The sequence below is a fragment of the Rissa tridactyla genome, chromosome 10 (genome assembly GCF_028500815.1).
Source record: "Rissa tridactyla isolate bRisTri1 chromosome 10, bRisTri1.patW.cur.20221130, whole genome shotgun sequence".
In the NCBI taxonomy this organism is placed as follows: Eukaryota; Metazoa; Chordata; class Aves; order Charadriiformes; family Laridae; genus Rissa; species Rissa tridactyla.
This window is the reverse complement of record NC_071475.1, coordinates 22,366,857-22,385,203: the sequence shown is the minus strand read 5'-3', so window position 1 is coordinate 22,385,203 and position 18,347 is coordinate 22,366,857. Positions and strand designations below refer to the sequence as shown.

The 18,347-nt window shown below is 44.3% G+C and overlaps 1 protein-coding gene and 1 long non-coding RNA gene across 9 annotated transcripts; one reads left to right on the top strand and one right to left on the bottom strand.

Annotated features, from left to right (window-relative positions):
* Positions 1-3,190: 3,190 nt before the first annotated feature.
* On the bottom strand, positions 3,191-12,713 carry CNBP (CCHC-type zinc finger nucleic acid binding protein). 7 transcript variants are annotated; one of them, XM_054216756.1, is made up of 6 exons: positions 12,555-12,693; positions 11,627-11,852; positions 5,940-6,059; positions 5,587-5,681; positions 5,199-5,401; positions 3,191-4,259 (listed from the first exon to the last, which is right to left on the bottom strand). In XM_054216756.1, the coding sequence occupies exons 3-6, from the start codon at positions 6,040-6,042 to the stop codon at positions 4,142-4,144; spliced, it is 519 nt and encodes a 172-aa protein (XP_054072731.1). In that variant the 5' UTR covers positions 6,043-6,059; positions 11,627-11,852; positions 12,555-12,693; the 3' UTR covers positions 3,191-4,141. The 7 variants fall into 7 exon arrangements, with proteins under 7 accessions (XP_054072731.1, XP_054072732.1, XP_054072733.1 ...); XM_054216757.1 differs by having other exon boundaries at positions 11,740-11,852; XM_054216758.1 differs by lacking the exon at positions 11,627-11,852 and adding an exon at positions 7,721-7,801.
* Positions 12,714-15,156: 2,443 nt separating this feature from the next.
* Positions 15,157-17,682, top strand: LOC128915887 (uncharacterized). 2 transcript variants are annotated; one of them, XR_008468792.1, is made up of 4 exons: positions 15,157-15,232; positions 15,665-15,757; positions 15,859-16,196; positions 16,685-17,682. It is a non-coding gene; the product is annotated as an uncharacterized LOC128915887 (long non-coding RNA). The 2 variants fall into 2 exon arrangements; XR_008468791.1 differs by having other exon boundaries at positions 15,665-16,196.
* Positions 17,683-18,347: the final 665 nt, after the last annotated feature.

Below are 18,347 nucleotides of genomic sequence, written 5' to 3'. Positions count from 1 at the left end.
GTTACCGCAGCACTTTCAGTTCACAAAAAAAAAACCCAAAAAAAAAGCTTTGTATTCTTCCATGTGCTTAGTTTCTCCACTCAGGAAGGGCAGTGTACTCTTTGCGGGCCTTTCACACATTCACACAGCCGATCCCCGGGTTCCCACAGTGACGGTGTAACGAGACATGGATTCAGAAAGGCTGGCCCATGGACCAGACTCCTCCGCATTCTCCCAGCACAGCCCGCTACCTCTACAGGGAACATCCACACAGATAAATTCCCTGCGCCTCGGGAACCCACACGACACGTCTGGCCACAAAGACTCTCCCTCGTTCTCCAGACGCCCGTGTTCCACCATCCACAGACCACGCAGCGCAGAAACTGCATCAACCCTTTGGGGCTGGTCTAAAAACCACACTGGGAAGACTGGTTTTCAGTGAGGATTTATTCAATGACTCCCGTTGATTTTAATAAAATAAAATTTCCCTTTCCAGAGAACGCTAGCCCTTCAGAGAGCCCTGTTTGTAGAAAACAATCTATTATACATTTATCTCTCTGCCTTCCTGATCCGTGTGAAAAGCACTACTCTGGAGTTTGTCATGGGACTGGTCTCCAAAAGGAATGAGGACATGCCTCGGTGTTAGTGGAAAAGATTAACATGGAACAAATGAAATACTAGGTTTGATTTTCACAAGTCCCCACAGTTTCTGAAATCACTAACGGCTTGTTCATCTCGTTAACTTTGGAACAACTGACACTTGAAACAGCAGCATCAATATTCTGAACTGACCTCTACACAAAGTTGTCAAGGAAGAGAACTGGAATACGATTGAGACTGAATACGAAGAGAAACGGAAGATGAGTTGGAATAATTTTGTCCTTTTTGCAGTTCCATCTTGGTTTGCATTTCTCAGCTTATAAATCCCATTTTGTTAAAAAAAAAAAAAATCTCTGAGAACAACACTACTTTCCAGACACACAAAAATTACTCAGTGATAACAAAGCAGTTAAGCACCGGAGTACTAAGAAGCAGCATCTGCAGGATCTTCATAACCAAGCTGCATCGCCAAGTTCTACAGGAATGGAAAAGTAGACTACAGACACCACCAGCACTGCAGGCCTTCGACACAGCATTTTTTTTAGCTACAGGTTAAGTCGCAAAGACTTTCATCTCTCTGTAATCACAGAACTTCAAGCTTTATTACTGTTTAACTAAGGTAATTGTATGTTCAGTATGATTCAGTTAATCCATGCTAACCTACCACAAGGCTGAACACGAACACACTATGATCAGGCAATCGGTACTACCCCAAGACAACCCACTCATTTCAAGTGTGGATTTTACGAGGGTTTTGGCAACCACGTTTAAGACTCAAAAGTACATTTATGCTCCAATAGCAGCTATATAAAAAAAACCACCAAAACATAAAACCACGCAAAGCCCACTCAAAAATCCCACACAACTCAGGCAAGAACCTCTTCCCCACCCCTTAGTTCCACAAGACCTGGAAGGCTTTGTTCTTCAGCAAATCGGCTGGACAAACGCCGTCCTGCCAAAGAACCATGACCAACCGCAATAGCAGTCACCATCTCATTTTGGTATTACACTCTCCAGAACCTGCCTTCTACATCTTATGTCACACCGACCAGGCAGAAGCAAATACTTGGGATTTTTTTCTGCTTGGGCAAAGCAGTCCAAGAGCATTCCCCTCTTTAAGTGCTTCAAATAAAGAGACTTCTGCCAACTGCCCGTTTCCTTCCGGCTCTGCAGCAGGACCAACTCAGCCTCCCTAAAACCTGCTCCGGTTGGCTGCTGCCAGCCAAGTGACCTGGGCTTTAGCCACCTTCTACTTAGTGTTCTCACTAGCAATCCGCTTTTTCTCCCTGGACTATGGCTCAACGCTTCCCACAGGCTTTGAACATCAAACCCAGGCTGAAAACTTCAGTTCGTTATAAATCTTTATTTCATCAAATGTTAAGGAACTCTACATTTCTATGGCAGCCCACTGCAGAACAGCAACAATCTGGTCAGAGTTCACCTGATGTGACACAGCAGCTACAACCATCACAATTTTCTCAGACACAGGCGTTTTAGACACCAGGTTTCCTGAAACAACCTGGAAATTAAGAGGCAATGTACCTGCTTGTATTACAAACACGCCCAGGTAAGATTCCTCATTGGGAGCTTCTAGTTCATCAACTGAGGAGCTCTTACTGCTCTTCTGCAAACCTCCTGTTCTATAGTCTGCTGAAAGCCACAGGCTAGTTGTTCCTGGGAGACCCCGACCTTCAGGAGCATTATTTCACAGCTGCATCATGAGTAACAGCCTTGCTCCCAAAAGAACTGAAAATGTTAACGTGACGCTGAACTGGTTAAACACCATCTAGAAGAGAAGTAACAGTGCCAATTCAGTTTTACTCCAGCATAGCTGTAGAGCATCAGTCTGGTACTTGTCTAAAGAGAGATCCACACACAACCACCCCATCTCAGGCCATTTTTTCACTGCTTTTGCATACGTAGCCTATGAAAAACACCTTGGGACTTGAAGAGTAAGGAAAAGCTTTAGCTTGTGCATGAAGATGCAAACACAAAACGACTACAGCACACTACCCCGATCATAACTGGTCAGATTCCATGTGCCAAAGCTGTTAGTTGCCTTTAACCCCAGATGTTAAAGACACACCTTCTACAATTGCACCTTATGGTGAAACACTCATCAGTCAAGAACTCCTGCCCTGGTTTTCTCTTGCACATCAGGACAACTTTACTCACTTCTTGAGTGGACATACTCAAGACACACTCCACATGGCTCCGTTTTCATCTGTGTAACTTTTTAACTGTTTACTAACCCCATGTCAATTAACATAGTGGCACAACATACAGGAATGAGAAATGCCTGCCACACTGGATGTTGTAAGGGATAGTTCTTTGTGTCATGATATCTGTGAAGGCTGAAGTACTGCCAGCTTTGGAAATTGCTGTACTTTCACCAACTTTTGTGCCTTCTTCAATGACTTCTGAAGGAATGCTTTAACTGCATCAGCACAGATGAAACAAGCCCGCTCTGAGACCACGCAACCCACTCGCAGGAACACATGCGGATCACAATAGTCTGGAAAAAGGACTGCATACTTCGTGTACTTGCAAGTTGATTCTACCAGATGGAAACTTAACATAAGACAGTATAAAAGAAAAGTCCAAACTAAACTTTTACACCTCCACATACCCCTTTTTAATGTTATTTTGCACCGTGTACATGAAAACCAAAAATAAACAAAAGGAACTTTAGCCAAACTCCCCTTCCTCCTCCAGCTTTATTGATAGTTTTAAAATTACATTTTCTATGTTCTAGGACTTCAATTGCTTTTACCATCTTACTTTAAAAACTGATTACAAGCAAATGAAACTCAGTTGTCTAAGTGATATAGTATACAAAAATAACATCTTGATTTCTGTGAAAATGCATTTATTTGCAACTCCTGAATAGCTCCAAATTGTATATGCTATGAGCACTGATGTCTGGGTTTCAGATTGACTTTGAAATATTTATTCAAAAGCTTCCCATTACGTTCTGTATCTCCAACATGAACATTCATTGACTGAATTACTGTTACTTTTAAGTTTATTCCTGATTTCTCTCTCTCTCTCTCATGGCCATTAACAGGCATGTGCATCTTTGTTTGTTTACTCCCACTCAGCTATATGCTCTAGGTAGGGCCCGATACAGATATTACTTGGTGTTAACAGCTACTGAGGTCAGACAATCCAAGGCCATTGTAATAAAATTAAAGTTATGAGGAAGTTTAGACACTTCCGTAATTTCTTTCCTCCTGCATAGGATCACTTCCATGTAACCCAGAGAGGGTTTACTGGTCTGACTCAACTCTTCCCACTCATCAATCCCTATTCACCAGTGGCACGGAAAGGGGGTTCTTTAACAAAGCATTATACATAACACCTCTACCAAACTAAACATAAACATTTTTGTAGTTAAATGCAGAAAGTTGATTTTTCCACCCCTTTCCTCCTTTTACACGGCAAGTAAAGCTCACTGGCCTGGGAGTAGCCTCTATCTGCCAACCTTTGGCCAGTGAAGAGGATTCAGAGAAAAATAATACAACCATCAATCAGAAAAAGGAGGGGCGACAAAGGAAAATAATTAGGCTGTAGCTTCAATTGTGCATTCCCGTGCAAGGTGCCCTGACTCGCCGCAGCGATAGCAGTTGACTTCACTGGTCTTGCTGCAGTTGATGGCTACGTGGCCAGTTTCACCACACCTGCAAAAAAGCAAGTCATTTTATCAAAATCATCCAGAACAGTGACTCAGAAAAGCAATCCTGGTCTGTCAAGCACATTATCTACTTAAATTTCACGCAACACTAGTTCTGCATTCAAGATTTCTGCTTCGGTGTTCCAGAATTCTTTGACATGAGGCAACTTTCTGTCTTCACCAGAGCCAGGAATTGTTCCCCAACTGATCAATTCACATTAATCACTTTACGTGCCAAAACCACCGTACATCAAATACAGACGCACTGTTGTTTTTTTACTGTGTTGGGTTTTGCTTACTCCGATGCTTCCGTCTGCAGTTTAGCTTTGTTTTGAGAGTAATTAGTTTTAACTCAAATGCACAATGTTCTCTCTCCTTCCTCCACAGAAGGGAATCTCAGCAAGGGTGAATAATACTGCACTCAGGAATATGCTGTTTCTCGTACAGGCCTGCATTCGAAAACCAGACAGCATTCTGAAGCTGGTGTTTCAAACTGATTTAACATCCACCTGTACGTGCAGTTCCTACAACCAAGACATCTGAAGCATATTCCTGCTGGGGCTGGCTGTGCCAGTCAACTGATCTGTACAGCTGGAGTTTGTTAGTTCCAGCATAAGACAGAAGGTACCCAACTCTAATTTAAAAGTCTGTGCTACGGGCAAGCACTTCCTGTTACCTTCTGCAAGAAGATGCGGCCCTTTCTCCTGTACAGTTTAAGTGATTTAATATCTGCATTCTTCTCGCAACCCAGAGATGCTCATCATTGAGTCTATTACTTGACTTTGCTAACAGGTATTTAAGACTTAGTTTTGAACAACAGTAGTTAACTGTTTAAAGAAACAAGCCACCTGGTCAAAGTTTAACCTTCATTTCCTAACCAAAATTAAATACTGAATGCATCTACCACTTAAGACAGATTTTGCAGTTGTCTCTTGTCAGTTCTTACCTATAGCATTTCACTTTGGTGCAGTCTTTTTGAATGTGTCCAAACTCTCCACAAGAATAGCACTTCTGCTCATCTGCGTGGTCACAGTCGCGAGCCAGGTGGCCAGGTTTGCCACAGTTGTAGCAGCACTGCTCTCTCTCCCTCTTCGGCTCCTTGCAGTCCTTCGCAATATGGCCACCTCTACCGCAGTTATAGCAGGCTTCCACAATAAGAAAAACATACCAAACAAGACTATAAAACCTTGGTAGAGGGAGATGTAGCAGGCTTCTAATGAAGGACATGTACATCTTGTTTCAAGCAAATTAAGGTCAGTGTACTCTATCCTTCTCTTCAACCACAGATCTTTGTCCATGCGACTGAAGAGATAGAATATTTAGTGATACTTACCATCCTCCTGAAGATCACAGTCCTTGGCAAGATGGCCAGACTCACCACAGCGGTAACAGATGTCCGGGAGAGATGAAGACATGAACTGGAAGCCTGCTTGAAACGGGTAACAGGAGAAAAAGGTTTAAGGATTAAGTCCACAATATTAAGAGAGTTAATCAAGGACACTGCCAGCTGAATTGACAAGTTAGCTTCACTCTCAGATGCTCCGGCAAAATTCTCATGCAGAGGTAAGAACCAGCAAAATTTATTACCAATTTGTGTCCAACTTCTTCACTTTGGACTAGCAAAGCCAGTTTTACACACTATACGGAACAGTCAGCTAGCAATCTTACTAAAGAAATAACCAGTCACCTCTGCCACGGCTTCTCATCCCACGACCACGGCCAATTCCAGTAGGGCACTCCCGAGCCCAGTGGCCAGTACGTCCACACTTGAAGCATTCGTTGCTGCTCATGGCTGCAGATTACTTGCCTGAGGAAGAAAGACATTTTTAGAACACCTTCCCCTCTCCCAACCAAAGGCTACAATAAAGTAAGAGATTTAGAGGTTTCCCACCCTCCCAGCAAAGGCAACAAAAACTGAGCAGGACTTCTGACTGACTTAATACTTTCTTGTACAATATCTGATCATGACTATTAAAACCACTGTAGAGAATAAAAGTTTGTCTCTGCTCTGCTTGGAGTAAGGCAGCTTTGAACCGCCAAAGAAACAGCGTGCTATGTAACTTTTCCTCTAGTTAGTTTTTGTAGCCAGTCTTCACTTGAAAAACTTACAAAATGCTTTGGAGTGGGGAAAAAAAGAAGTAGACCCCTTTTACTATTGTCTAACCAGCCTTACTGCTGTTCTCTTTCAGTAATGCACCTTCTTCCTTATTCCTCAGTTAAAAACTCAAACGCCAGCTACTTGTCTCTACAAATTATTTCTTCCTGGTAGTTGTTAAGCTTTCTCTTGAAGTGTCTGGCTGGCAGCTACTACATTTACTGACTAATCAAGCTTCATTCTGGAAGCTAATTGTAAGAATAGGCAGTATTAGACCTAAAGCCTTAAAGTGCACATTAGCTTAACATTTAAAGACTTAAGTTCTTTTATGTCGTAAATAGCTGAAACAAGAATTACAACTTCAATGTATTAACCTATAGTTCAGGGTGCATACTTCACTCCCAGGTTTACATGAAAGAAAACGTTTAAGACATTTGGCTTAGCTAAGAGACACCAGACACTTGCCAGATATCTAGAAGGCTAACTTGGAAAGCATCCTTAGAATGCTAGGGAAACATCAGATAGGCATGCCTGTCCGAGACAGTATAAACCACTTCTTTTGCCCATATTGGGGAATGGAGGTATGCATTTCATTGAGCAAAAAGTCAGTCTGCCACAGGCCCCTAAAGCAGCAGTTAGGATGGGGTAGGTTAAACAGACTGCGGTCATAGCACCATAACTGCCCTAAGCTGTGAAACAGTTATGCAAGACTTCTAGAACCAGAAAGAACAAGGAAGTTAAACATTTAAATTAGAGTCTTTTTAAAAGTGTGCTTCAAGACAAGTTTAAAATACACTAGTCTAAAAATACGCATGTCAAGCTTTGTTTTGACGAAGTCTCTTTGAGTTCAGTAGTTCACATGATCTCCCCCAATTCATTATTCTTAACCCAACACAAGTAGAATCATTATCTGGTATGTGTGGCAGTTCACCTGATCCCCCATCAAGATAATCTTCCTGCAACTCCACAATTCATTGACATTACAAAATGCTTCCCTCCCCCCAAACCATCCAGCATCCCAGATTACCAGGAACATTCATGAGCTGTGTCTTGAAGGAAGCCACTACAGAAGCACTTACGAATACCACATGACCTCAAGAAGGAACCAGAATTAGCGTCCTGACATTTAGGTCTTAAATGGAGAGTGTATATCTAAACACGAATTTTTATTCAGAGTTATTTTTAAAGTACTCCAATGCTGCACAAATTTACTGTTGCTTTTTAGCCACTCCTCCCTCGGAACAGTTCCTCTCTCTCCAATTATCTCCAGCACAGAAGTGACCATCCATTCCTCCAACCACAGTTTAAGCCCAAGAACTTGAAGTACAAGAGATAGAAACTTTAGTATGCTACTTCTGTAATCCCACATCTACCTTCCAGCTGGACCAGGTGATGGTATTTACTCTTAAAACGAAGTCCCACAATGAAAGGATCCAAGATGATCTTAAACAGATCTAAACAAGAATAAAATAACTGGTTGTCTGTGCACTCCAGAGACATACTTGGATTTTACACATAACCCAGTCTTCTCTGCTTCGACTTGGTGTTCAAAATTTCTAAATATCTTATTAGGACACCCAAGGATGAAGAGCTGTCTACTGTGGTGGCAGCAGCTGGCACTCAGTGCGCTACTGTTTATGCCTGTTTTCATAGCAACTGTGTTGACACTGCAGAACAGGAAAAACACAGGCAAAGCCAACTGCAGGAGCTGGGCTCAGGCACAATTGCTGCTTTTGATTTCAAGAGGGACAAAATGGGGTCTCTGAATTATATACCAAAATACATTCTTCACTCAACTTGCCAACTCTCTTAAGAGGAGTCTTCACATTAAAACATTATAGGAGAGCAACATAAGACCTGTTAAAAAGAGCAAAATAGTATGCCAAGAGCTGTAACAGAACTGCAATACATCTTCACAGATACTCACAACTACCAAACTTTCATTCTAAGCCCTGAACTTGAGACTACAGCACAAAGGACTGTATATTGCCAGCAGTTACCCATATGAAGAACCTAACATCACCACTTCAGAGATCTGCACCATGGGCTAAAGCTCACTACTCACTGCCCCAAAAGAATCTGAAAAGAGAAGCTTTACACCTGATTCAAAGTTGCTTCCTTTTTAACTGCTCCTTCAAGAGGAAAACCTGAAGTTTCTGTTCCTCTGGTACATAGCAAATTAGTAAAGTAAGATTAAGCAAACTGAATAAGAAATCTCAAGTCAAACAACGATCTCTGCACAACTATCCTTCAAGACTATTTGAGGGATTAATTAAAAACGCTTTATCTTCGGAGGCCCCTTTCCCCCCTGAACTCGGAGATATTCAAAGGTTACAGCTGCCACAGACATACAGTTACAAAGCATGCTGCTCTGTCTTCAAATACCTTAAGTATATGAAAGTACCAGACAGTCTGCCTGGAATTTCTCTTCACCAGTATTTTTAATGCTTAACTTTGCATTCTTCCTGTAAAGGATGTGAAACTGAATACAAGTTCACCAGCTAGAGGTAGATGCAGCTGACACTGGTTTTACTTGCTCTGCATTCTAAGAAGCCTTACATGGGACAAAATTCCCTAACAGTGTAAACTGTTTTAAAAACCAATATAAGGATTTAGTTTTCAGATACAGCCAACAGCCACTTTTAAGGAGTAATATCCAGAAAAGGCTGGTTCAGAAGACAAGTCCTTAAATGGATAGTCTCCAAGCAGTTTGGACACCATTACATTTTTCAGTTACTTCCAAGAGAAAAAAAAAAAAAGGAGTACAGTAAAAACTACCCAAATTCAAATACTCTCTATTGGTCAATGCTCCTCCATTTTGTCATCATAGGCAAGTTTCCAGCAGTTCCTTTTATCTCTCAAGGCCACCTTAAATAAGCTTCTGCAAGAAGGCTACTTGTTTTAGTCTCCTTGGGAAGTTTTCAGTCAGTCACATGTATCAGTGTTTTCCACAGCTCAAATGTGCTAAACAAAGCAGCTTGCCCCCACCCTCTCACCTCACTTTTTACATCCCAGAACTAGATTTTTACTTCAGCAAGACAGGAAAAGCAATAAAGGGAAACAAATTACAACTGTGGCCTCATCTATAACTTCTAAGCCAGGTCAAATTCTGCAAGATATACTAAGCCATTGCCTCATAGACTAGTTTCCAAAACTTGTGAAGAAAGACTACTAGTCTAGTTGCCTCAAACCTTACCTTTCTACTAAGAGAGATAAGGTAGTCCATTTACCTGAATTCCTTCTACAGAGCTCTGTAATTGTAGCTTGAAGCTGAAATAAGTCCCCTCGCAGCTATTCAGCAAAACATTAAGAATGATTTTTAGACTTTTTTTAGTCTTTTTTCTGTATGATCACCCTACTGCCAAAGATCATTGTCTGAGAACAGCTCAAAGACACATGAGAAGTGTCACCACAGCGGTTTCCTAGGTCGGATTTGAAGCTTTTGCGTGCAACTTTAGCACCAGACTTTAAAGTAACAAAGCTTCTCGTGAGATATTTTGAAAACACGAGAAATTTTGAAGTTTCTTGTATCACACTCTGAAGTGGAAGACCACACCTTTTTGTGGCTATACAGTTAATATGCATTCAAAACTTTTAAAATGGCAAAGGTGCTATTAATCTCCAATCTTCACACACAAGTTTCAGCAATATAAAAGTCTGTTTTAGTAACCCATGTAGAACTGATGACGGAAAGAACTACCGCTAAGCCCCATTATAACGCTCCTGATTTTATGACTTTTAGCCTCAATGCCCTCTGTGGAACAAGTCTGCTTTAACAAACAAATGCAAAACTAACTTGGCCTCCTCATAATAGAAAGGAGGCTCAACTGCACCTGTAAGATTACTCAAGATGCTTGTGGATATGAGCAGTTCCTTAGAATTCATCAGCTTGTTAACAGTACAAGCCCAATATAACAGGGGCAATTATCTTCATTATATTCACCAGGTGCTTCTTTTGATCTACAACCATCACTTACATTCAATACTAATAGGACCTGACTCAAAGGACAGACCAGACAAAAACCACTGCTAAAGCCTGCACACTTCGGAGCTCTTTGGCAAGTCAGCTATATCAGAGGCAAATGTTGAGTAATCAGCAGTTTCCTTCCAGGCTGTTGGTGACCAACCTACAATACCACACCTGAATCTGACAAGCCAGCCCAGAGCCAGCCTGAACATGGTGAAACAAATATGTAATAGCAAGCACAGCTTTGCCTCCCTAAAAGATAAAGAAATGGAAAGGCAGAAAGGACTGCTAACAGAAGTGCTAGCATTTAGTTTCAAAAGAGAAGTCAAAATATTACTCATTTAAAGAGAAATGCTACCCAAGAAGAATATTTATTTCCCCAAGAAGCATGTTTTGAGAATTCTTGAAAACAGGACACGCAACTGTCATGGAAGCTACTCAGTATCCATCTGGTTGAATTTCTACATCTGTAACCTGAAAACATGCTCCAGAGAGAGTTAGTGATGCTCCCCTCTCCTGCTTATGTCCTCACTAGAAAAGATACAAAATTAAGTATTCTGACCACCGGGGAACTATACCCCAATTCTGAGAAGTCGTTGTTTGAAACTTCAAGAAAACTGCAGAAGTGGAAAGCCAAGCCCTACACTCTATTTGGGTGCCCTCAATATATTCCACAAGAAAGCTGATCCAAGAATGCTGAACATTAACTAGAACTCAAGAACTTAGATCCCTACTGAGGGACCAGGAGCCAGGTCAAAAAGACATCAGAACTCTGATTAGACTACTCTTGGATAGTTTTGTTGACGAAAATCAGAAGGAGAGCAAAAGTTAATCAAAAAAGTGACTCCATCACTTTCTACCTACCCATATTAGTTAACAGAGTGGGAGAAACTACAGATTATCTACCAAATATGCACATTCTATCATCTTCCCCTTTTATTTTTTATCCCTATCTGTACAAAGTTTTAAACTTAAAAAGAAGCAAACATGTAAACTTTTTAACATAAAACTCAGTCTAGACATTAACACAGTTTAAAAAAAAAATGGCAGGTTAAGGCTGTAACTGGCAAGGTTCTTGCACAGTCCTGGTGAACTCATTTAACCTCTTCACTTTGAAGACAGATGCAGGATTGCTTCTCTCGGCAAGTTTGCACTGAGAAAGACAACAGGAGAGCAACCCTAACGCTGCACGCCAATGGGACCTTATTAAGCGCTGAAATGAAAATAAACCCCAATATTAAGTTTAATAATTCCTCATGACAATTCTGGGCGCTAAATGAGTAACAGCGGTTACTTGAGAACTAGGTCTGACATGAACTTAAATAAAAGGCTGCTCCACTAGTCCGTGAGCTGTAGATGTCACAGGCTATTTTTCCTATCCATTTATAGGTCACATTTGGATTTGGAGCCGGCCACCATCCGTGCCTGCGGTCGGAGACAAATAGTTGCAACACCTCGACCCTCCGGGTCCCCGGCCGCGCCTCACACGTGGGCGGCCACGTGGGGCCGGGCCCGGCCGCCGCTCCGCCGGCCTCCCGCTTCGCCGCGGCAAGAGGTGGGGAGAAAAAAAAAAAAGTAAAAAAAAAAGGGGAAAAGAAAAACAAGAACAAACAGTTTTATTTCGGCCACCTTCCACCCGATTCCCCACTTTCACAAGATCTTCTTGAACTCGCGGCTGCCGCTCGCCCACAGGGAAGTCAGTCACGCCGCCGACCCGCGCGGCGAGGCCGGAGCGGGCCCTTCCCCCCCACCCCCGGATCGGCCACCTGAAGCGCTACACTTCCCCCCTCCCCCCCCCTGCGCTGCAGGCCCGGCCGGCTGGACACGTCGCTGCAGCCGGACCCCGGCCAACAGGCCGAGGGCTGGGCAGAAGGCTGCTCCGGGGCGGACCGGGCTGACCTACCCCCACCCCGGCCTCCCTTCCCCCCGAGCGGCGCAGCCTCCCTCGGCGCCTCCCGGAACCCGCCAGCGCCTGACTCACCCGCCGCCACCGCCCGCCCTCGCAGGGCCTGCGGCACCCCGCTCCCCCCTCCGCGCTCCCCATCCACCTCCCGCCGCCCTCGCCCCACCGCCCGGCCCAGGGAATGGCCCCCCAACCCGGCCGGGCACTCGGCGCCACTTTCCCGCGCACTAGGCCGGAGTGCGCCAGCGCCATCATCCCGCCGCGCTCTGCCTCCGCTCCCCACCCGCGGCCCCAGCAGCTCCCCTCGCCGCCGAGGCGAGGCCGGCCCGGCAGTTACCTGCGGAGGCTCACCCCGCCGCGGCAGTGCCCGCCCGGACGACAGTAGGCCGCGCTGGCTCCGGCTCTGCGCGCCCGCTCCCGGCTCCCTTCTGGCTGCGCCACACGCGGTTTGCACACGGCCCCACGCGCTCTGCCCCCCCACAGGCACAGATCACCCCGCCCCTCCCTACTACTCTGCGCACGGCTCGCTGGAGCCCACCCCTCAGCCAATGGGCGCCAACCGCTTTCTCGAGCGGCCAATGGGAGCGGCGGAAGGGGATACCCAATCATGGCGGCCTGAAGGTGGGAGGGACACGGCGGGGCCCGCCCACCGGGCTGCCCTGGCAGGCCGGGCGGCCGGCTCTGGCCGGGCGCGGCGGCACCTCCCTGCCCTTCGCTCCGTGACTCACCGCCCGGGCGGCTCCGGCCCTTTCCTGCCGCGCCCCCGCCCCGCCGCGCCCCTCCCCGCGGAGAGCTCCGGCGTCCGCCTGACGCGGGAGGGGAGGCCGGGCCGCCCAGTGATGGGGCGGCTGCGCAGGACGGCGGCGCCGCGGAACGCCGTGTCAGTGCCGTCCCCTCTGCTTTTCCCCCGCGATCCGGCTCCTCGCCCCGCCGTTGCTCCTCGCGCTCGCCGCCGCCCCCAGGCCGAAGGCTGCCGGCACGGCCGGGACACCCCCAGGGGCCGCGGAGAAGCGGGCGGGGGGCTCCCGGGCCGCCCGGCGGCGGCCATCTTGAGGGGAGGGCTCCGCGCCCGCCCTGCCGGTAGCGCTAGGAAATGGTGGACGCGGGGACGGGGCGCGGCGGGGGCCGGGTGGGTACAAACAACCCTCCGTGCGTACCGGGCGCCTCCGACTTCGTTAGGGCTGGCGAGGACAGCAGTTAACTGGGCTTCTGACGTTTTAACTTACTGCAGCCAAAAGATACAGGAGGGAAAATGTTTTTTTAATTGAATTACTGAGAAAAATTTACTCTCCAAATCTCATAAATAACATTACTACTTAGTTTAGTATTCAGCTATGAGAATTTTTACCTAAACCCCTCTCCCTTTTGCTTAGGAACTTTGTAAATGAATTGGCAGCTAAGTATTGCACCAGAACCGCTTCTGTGTGAATGTCCTACACCACCAATATCCACAATTACCCCATTTATTTCATAGTTTTGTTTAAAGTTGCACCATTTCAGCTTTCTGTTGACACGTCTTTCCCTTCCTGTCCACCTGTTACAAGAGGGACAAAGCTGCCCCAGGCGCTGGGACTCGGGAGTAAAATGTGGGTGCGAGGACGATGGCGGAGACGCTTTGGATTGACCTTTCCTCGAGCTGTAAATCTAATATTATAGCACTATTAGGTTTCTTTTATTAGAGTATGAGTAACAACGTATGTCTTTTCCTCCATGCTGTTAAGTGCAGTTCATTTAAGACGGACTTTACATGGTTTGGTTTTATTTGTATTTTGTGTGCTGTACTTGTGCGTGTGTGGTGTGTGTTGTATAATATGCCATACTTTCTACAGAACTAAACCAGGCTGGGTTGCATCAGCATCGAGGTTTGCTAAGGGGACAAGCCTTTCAGGCCCACCTCTGCACGTTACCCTATAGCGTCTTACTAAAACTTTTGCCAGCTCTCATTCCGGTATTTGTTTTACAGCAATATAAAAACAACATTGCCAACAAGCTTTGAACTCGTAACAACATTGCTTCCCGTTAATGACTTTTTTCATCTTTACTATCGTATTTCGGAATAATTTTCATGGCCTTTGGTTGCCTCAGACACATTACGGTCCTCTTCAAAAATAGTCATACTTTTAATTACTACTGTTTTCAGGGGATACAGGGAAGGAAAATAATGTGTGTTGCTAAGGAAGTGCTCAGAGCTTCTACATCACGAGTGCGCCTACACTGCATTAAAAAAACAGCCAAATAACACATCCATGTCACTAAGAAGGTGTGCAGAGACAAAAATCATATATGCTCAAATTTTTCATCAAATCCTTTACTTTTTTTAAAGTACTAGAATCTGGCTTCTGTATGAGTCTTTGTAGCAGGACTCGGGAATATCTGACTGACGAAACAATTTTAATACAGCTTTCCTCACTTCTTGTGTTTTGCTGGTTGTACTTCTGGTACTGTCCATGAGGCGAGGAAGTTCCAAGCTTAATCTTGGTAGTAATCTGTAGACTTACTGTCATTGAAAGTTTTCGTGACTAATACAGCTAGTAAATTCCCCTGAACAAAACAAAACTGTTTGTTTTATTTGAAGGAACTTCAAGTCATATCCCGGGGTCTCCCTTAGTTGAAATGGAAATAGGGTGCAACTGTGAGTGAAAAGGCATTACTCAAGAAGTGTTACTGCTGGTGACAAATCAATTAATCACCCTCTCTAAGCGTACTGCCTCATATACAGCTCCAGTGTTCTTATAATATAGGATATTTTTAGCTATGTTTCATTATAATGGATGAAATGTTCCCCCAGCAGATAGTAAGAGAGCCTTCTAACAACATTTGGTTTGTGTACTTACCTCAAGAAGTAATTTGGCTTGTTGTATCTTAATAAAGCTTGCAATTCTTGTTTTGCAGGTTTCTCTCTGATATTTAGGCAAAGGATAGTCTTGCAGTTAAAAGAACAAAAGTGAGAGGCATGACATCTGTTCCTGGCTCAGTCAGTACTTCCTCTAGAAAACAAAGCAGTCGGAAAACAAGGTAGAAGTACAAAGTCTTTAAACTTCTTTCAGCAATATATCTTTCCTAATGCAGACAGTTCTTGGAAGTGTTGGATGAAGAGCCAAATCATTTTAAGACCAAATAAAACAACAAATTGCATTTTGCAACCAATGTTCTTGCACTGTTTTCCTCCGAGTGGTTGGGCATGTGGGTAGAAAACTGTTTCAGTTGCTGGGCAATTGTCGTTTCTTCTCAGCCACATATTGTTGTTGTTAAGTAAATCTTCATTTTGTATGTGGGATTTTTCAAAACCAAGGAGACCTAAAATAATCGCTATGGATTGTAAATATTCAAAAGAGAAACTGCTTTTTTTTGTTCAGTTGAAAATAACTTGTCAGCAGCAGTTTGAGAACAAGCGGTGGCTGTTGCCTGTTCCTTCCCCCGTCCCTGACCATTCGTTTCCCCCGACAGGAGGCCTCGGCAGAGCAGGAATACACACCCATCTTTGCACAGTTCTGCCCTCGATGCTTTGCCCTCGCCTCTGCAATAAACTAAATTCCAAAGGTATAAGAATAACAAAGGGGAAAAGTATTTGTTTTTAGAGATTGGCAAGCGACATTATCCCTCTAAGATCAACAGAATGTTTGTGACATTCTGTATTCCAGTGTGGCATAAGAGAAGCACGTTTTACCTGGTTTAAGCCCAGTGGGTCAGCAACGTCCACCAAGATTACTTCTGCAAAACAAGAATCATCTGTTGCTGAAAGAAACAGAGCGAGTCTTGAGTCAGCTCTGTGTATTTATTTCTTTAAAAGAGTCATAGTCAACTGGCTGTTGAAAAGAGGCCTGATAAAACCCCCAGTGAAATCGGTTGGTGTACTGAGGAAGGAAAGGCTGACGCCGGTTAATACTTGGCCGTATAAATGACAGCTCAGGAAGCTTCAGTGGTGATCTCAAGAGACTTTTGAAATACAGGAGGCATAATCCCCCGGATGATGCAATAGGTAACAGGAAAGATCTGCCTGTTTCTTTTATAAAATATTTATATTCAAGCTTCATGGCTGAATTATTTCATAGGCTTATATATCTTTTTTTTTTTTTTGAGAGTATGTCTATGCTAAATTAGCTACACGCAGTCTTCTAGGGTAAAGTTATTCTGGTTGAAGAGAAGCAGTCATATTGACTGATTCCAGATGCTTAATTCGTTTTGATTTATTATAATCAGCCGATGAGATTTCAAATAATTACTTATGTAATGTATATAATAACACAAGAATGATTAGTTAGCTCATGACTGTTGCACAGATAGCCACATTTAGAGTCAGGTGAAAAGAACTTCCTTTGCTAACTAAGAAGTCCAGCCACACAACCATCCTTCTATTTCTCTAAAGAGAATGAAACCCTTAAATATGTCTGAAAAACTACTATATGCTCTCTAAATATTTTTTAGAGATCTATAAATACATGCAGCGATGCATTTATTATTTGGCAGGGACCAGAGATGGCCAGCTGCTCCTGGGACAAGGAGCCAGGAACTAAAAAGGACATGGAGGTGGAAGGACCAGCCCCAGGGCACCCGGGCAGGGCAAGCCCAGGGACAGCAGCAGGCCAGCCGGGAGCTCGGGCCACCAGCCAAGCTGGTCATGAGGAGGCAGGTCTGAAGTGATGCCAGGAAGTCAATTTGCAGGTCAGGGTCAGGTCCGGTGGCAGTTAACAGAGAGAGATGCAGGCCGGTGATGGCCAGGGAAGTCCATGGTGGTAAAGCAGAGATGAGATCGAGCCAGGAAGACCAGGCTGAAATCAAGGAGGTCCGTGGCCAGGCATAGCCACGGCTGTACCACAGCTGAGCATGGAGCTGGAGACCAGCTCCCCCCACAGCGTGCTCAGCGGCTGCGCACCCAGGGCTGAGGTGGGCCCATGGGCAGAGTTGTGGGTAGAAGCACCAGGAAAAGCTGGTCAAAGCAATTAAAGTCTATTAGTACACTCATGGTCCTGACATTTTTACATGTGCTTCATGCTCTGCCACGTCTTTAAGATTTAATGTATTTTTAAGTGAGTTACTCAATTGATTTTTTGCTGATGATACAGATGACTTCATTAGCCAGACAGGTTTTCTAAGTGTGCGACAAATTTTATAAATTACATGAAATCGGTTATTCAGAATGTCCTGTGGAATAAAAAGCTAGAGCTGACGTGGTACAAAGGAGGGCAGAAGTCTTCAGGACTAAATTAGGGCAAATACCTGAAGCAGCAGATCGGTGTCACGTGAAAATGGGAAGATAAACCTGCATGAGGTTGTACACCATGAGGTCGTATCCAACATAACCAATGGCCAGGGTACCAGACTGAGATACAGCAAGAAAATGTCTTAATAAAGAATTCTCTAAAGCAAAACACCTGAACCTCTTTTTGCTGTTTTGTTATTTTTAAAACAACCTATGGAATAACTGTTGGCTCCCAGCTGCTCGGTATACTTTAATACTTTGCGCTATGGCCATCTTCAAGCTGTTATTTCATTTTATCACACTGGCAGTTGTACCATTGAGCCAATTGTTACGCCTGTTAAGCTGAGTACAGTGTTAAAAATTACACCAATATTTGATGGTCTGTATGACACTCCAAAGAACTATATATAGTGCATGATGGAGCAGTCCTCACTGAGGGATGTCTGTAAGACCACACGCATGAAAAAGATCGAAGAAAAACCTATATAACCTGAAGTGTAAAGTAGCTTAGGCGCTATACCATGATAATAATAGGAGAAGTTTATGTGTACAGAGTCTTGATGGAGTTCTGGTATCCCTCTAAAATGGGATATTCAGCTAAAGGGTCAGATTTTGTAGTGCTGCTGGTTCTATTTTTGCGTGATGCCCTAAGGTTAAAGCGTGACAATGTAAAGCCAAGGTCAGGAGGTACCCTGGGTTGTACCAGGGAATGCACTGAAGCGCACTAAAGCATATTATCAGCTGTCTGATCCGCAGGCATCTGCCGCAGTCAATCTGTAGCCCTGGGTGCTTGCTTGCTTGCGTTCAAATGCTTTTCTCACTTCTCCCAGGGATTTACACTAGTGACTCCAAAATTTAAGTTTTGCTGACTAGGAACCAGTGACAGAAGATTTCTATGTAGTGTTTTATTCTGAATACAACTAAAATTAC

What these genes read in the sequence shown, in the direction of transcription:
- CNBP (XM_054216755.1), bottom strand. Translation starts at nt 6,042, where the DNA reads ATGAGCAGCAACGAATGCTTCAAGTGTGGACGTACTGGCCACTGGGCT. An exon ending in GATGAGAAGCCGTGGCAGAG is followed by an intron (nt 5,682 to 5,939) that starts GTGACTGGTTAT and finishes ACCCGTTTCAAG; the next exon opens with CAGGCTTCCAGTTCATGTCT. An exon ending in ACCAAAGTGAAATGCTATAG is followed by an intron (nt 4,260 to 5,198) that starts GTAAGAACTGAC and finishes GCTTTTTTGCAG; the next exon opens with GTGTGGTGAAACTGGCCACG.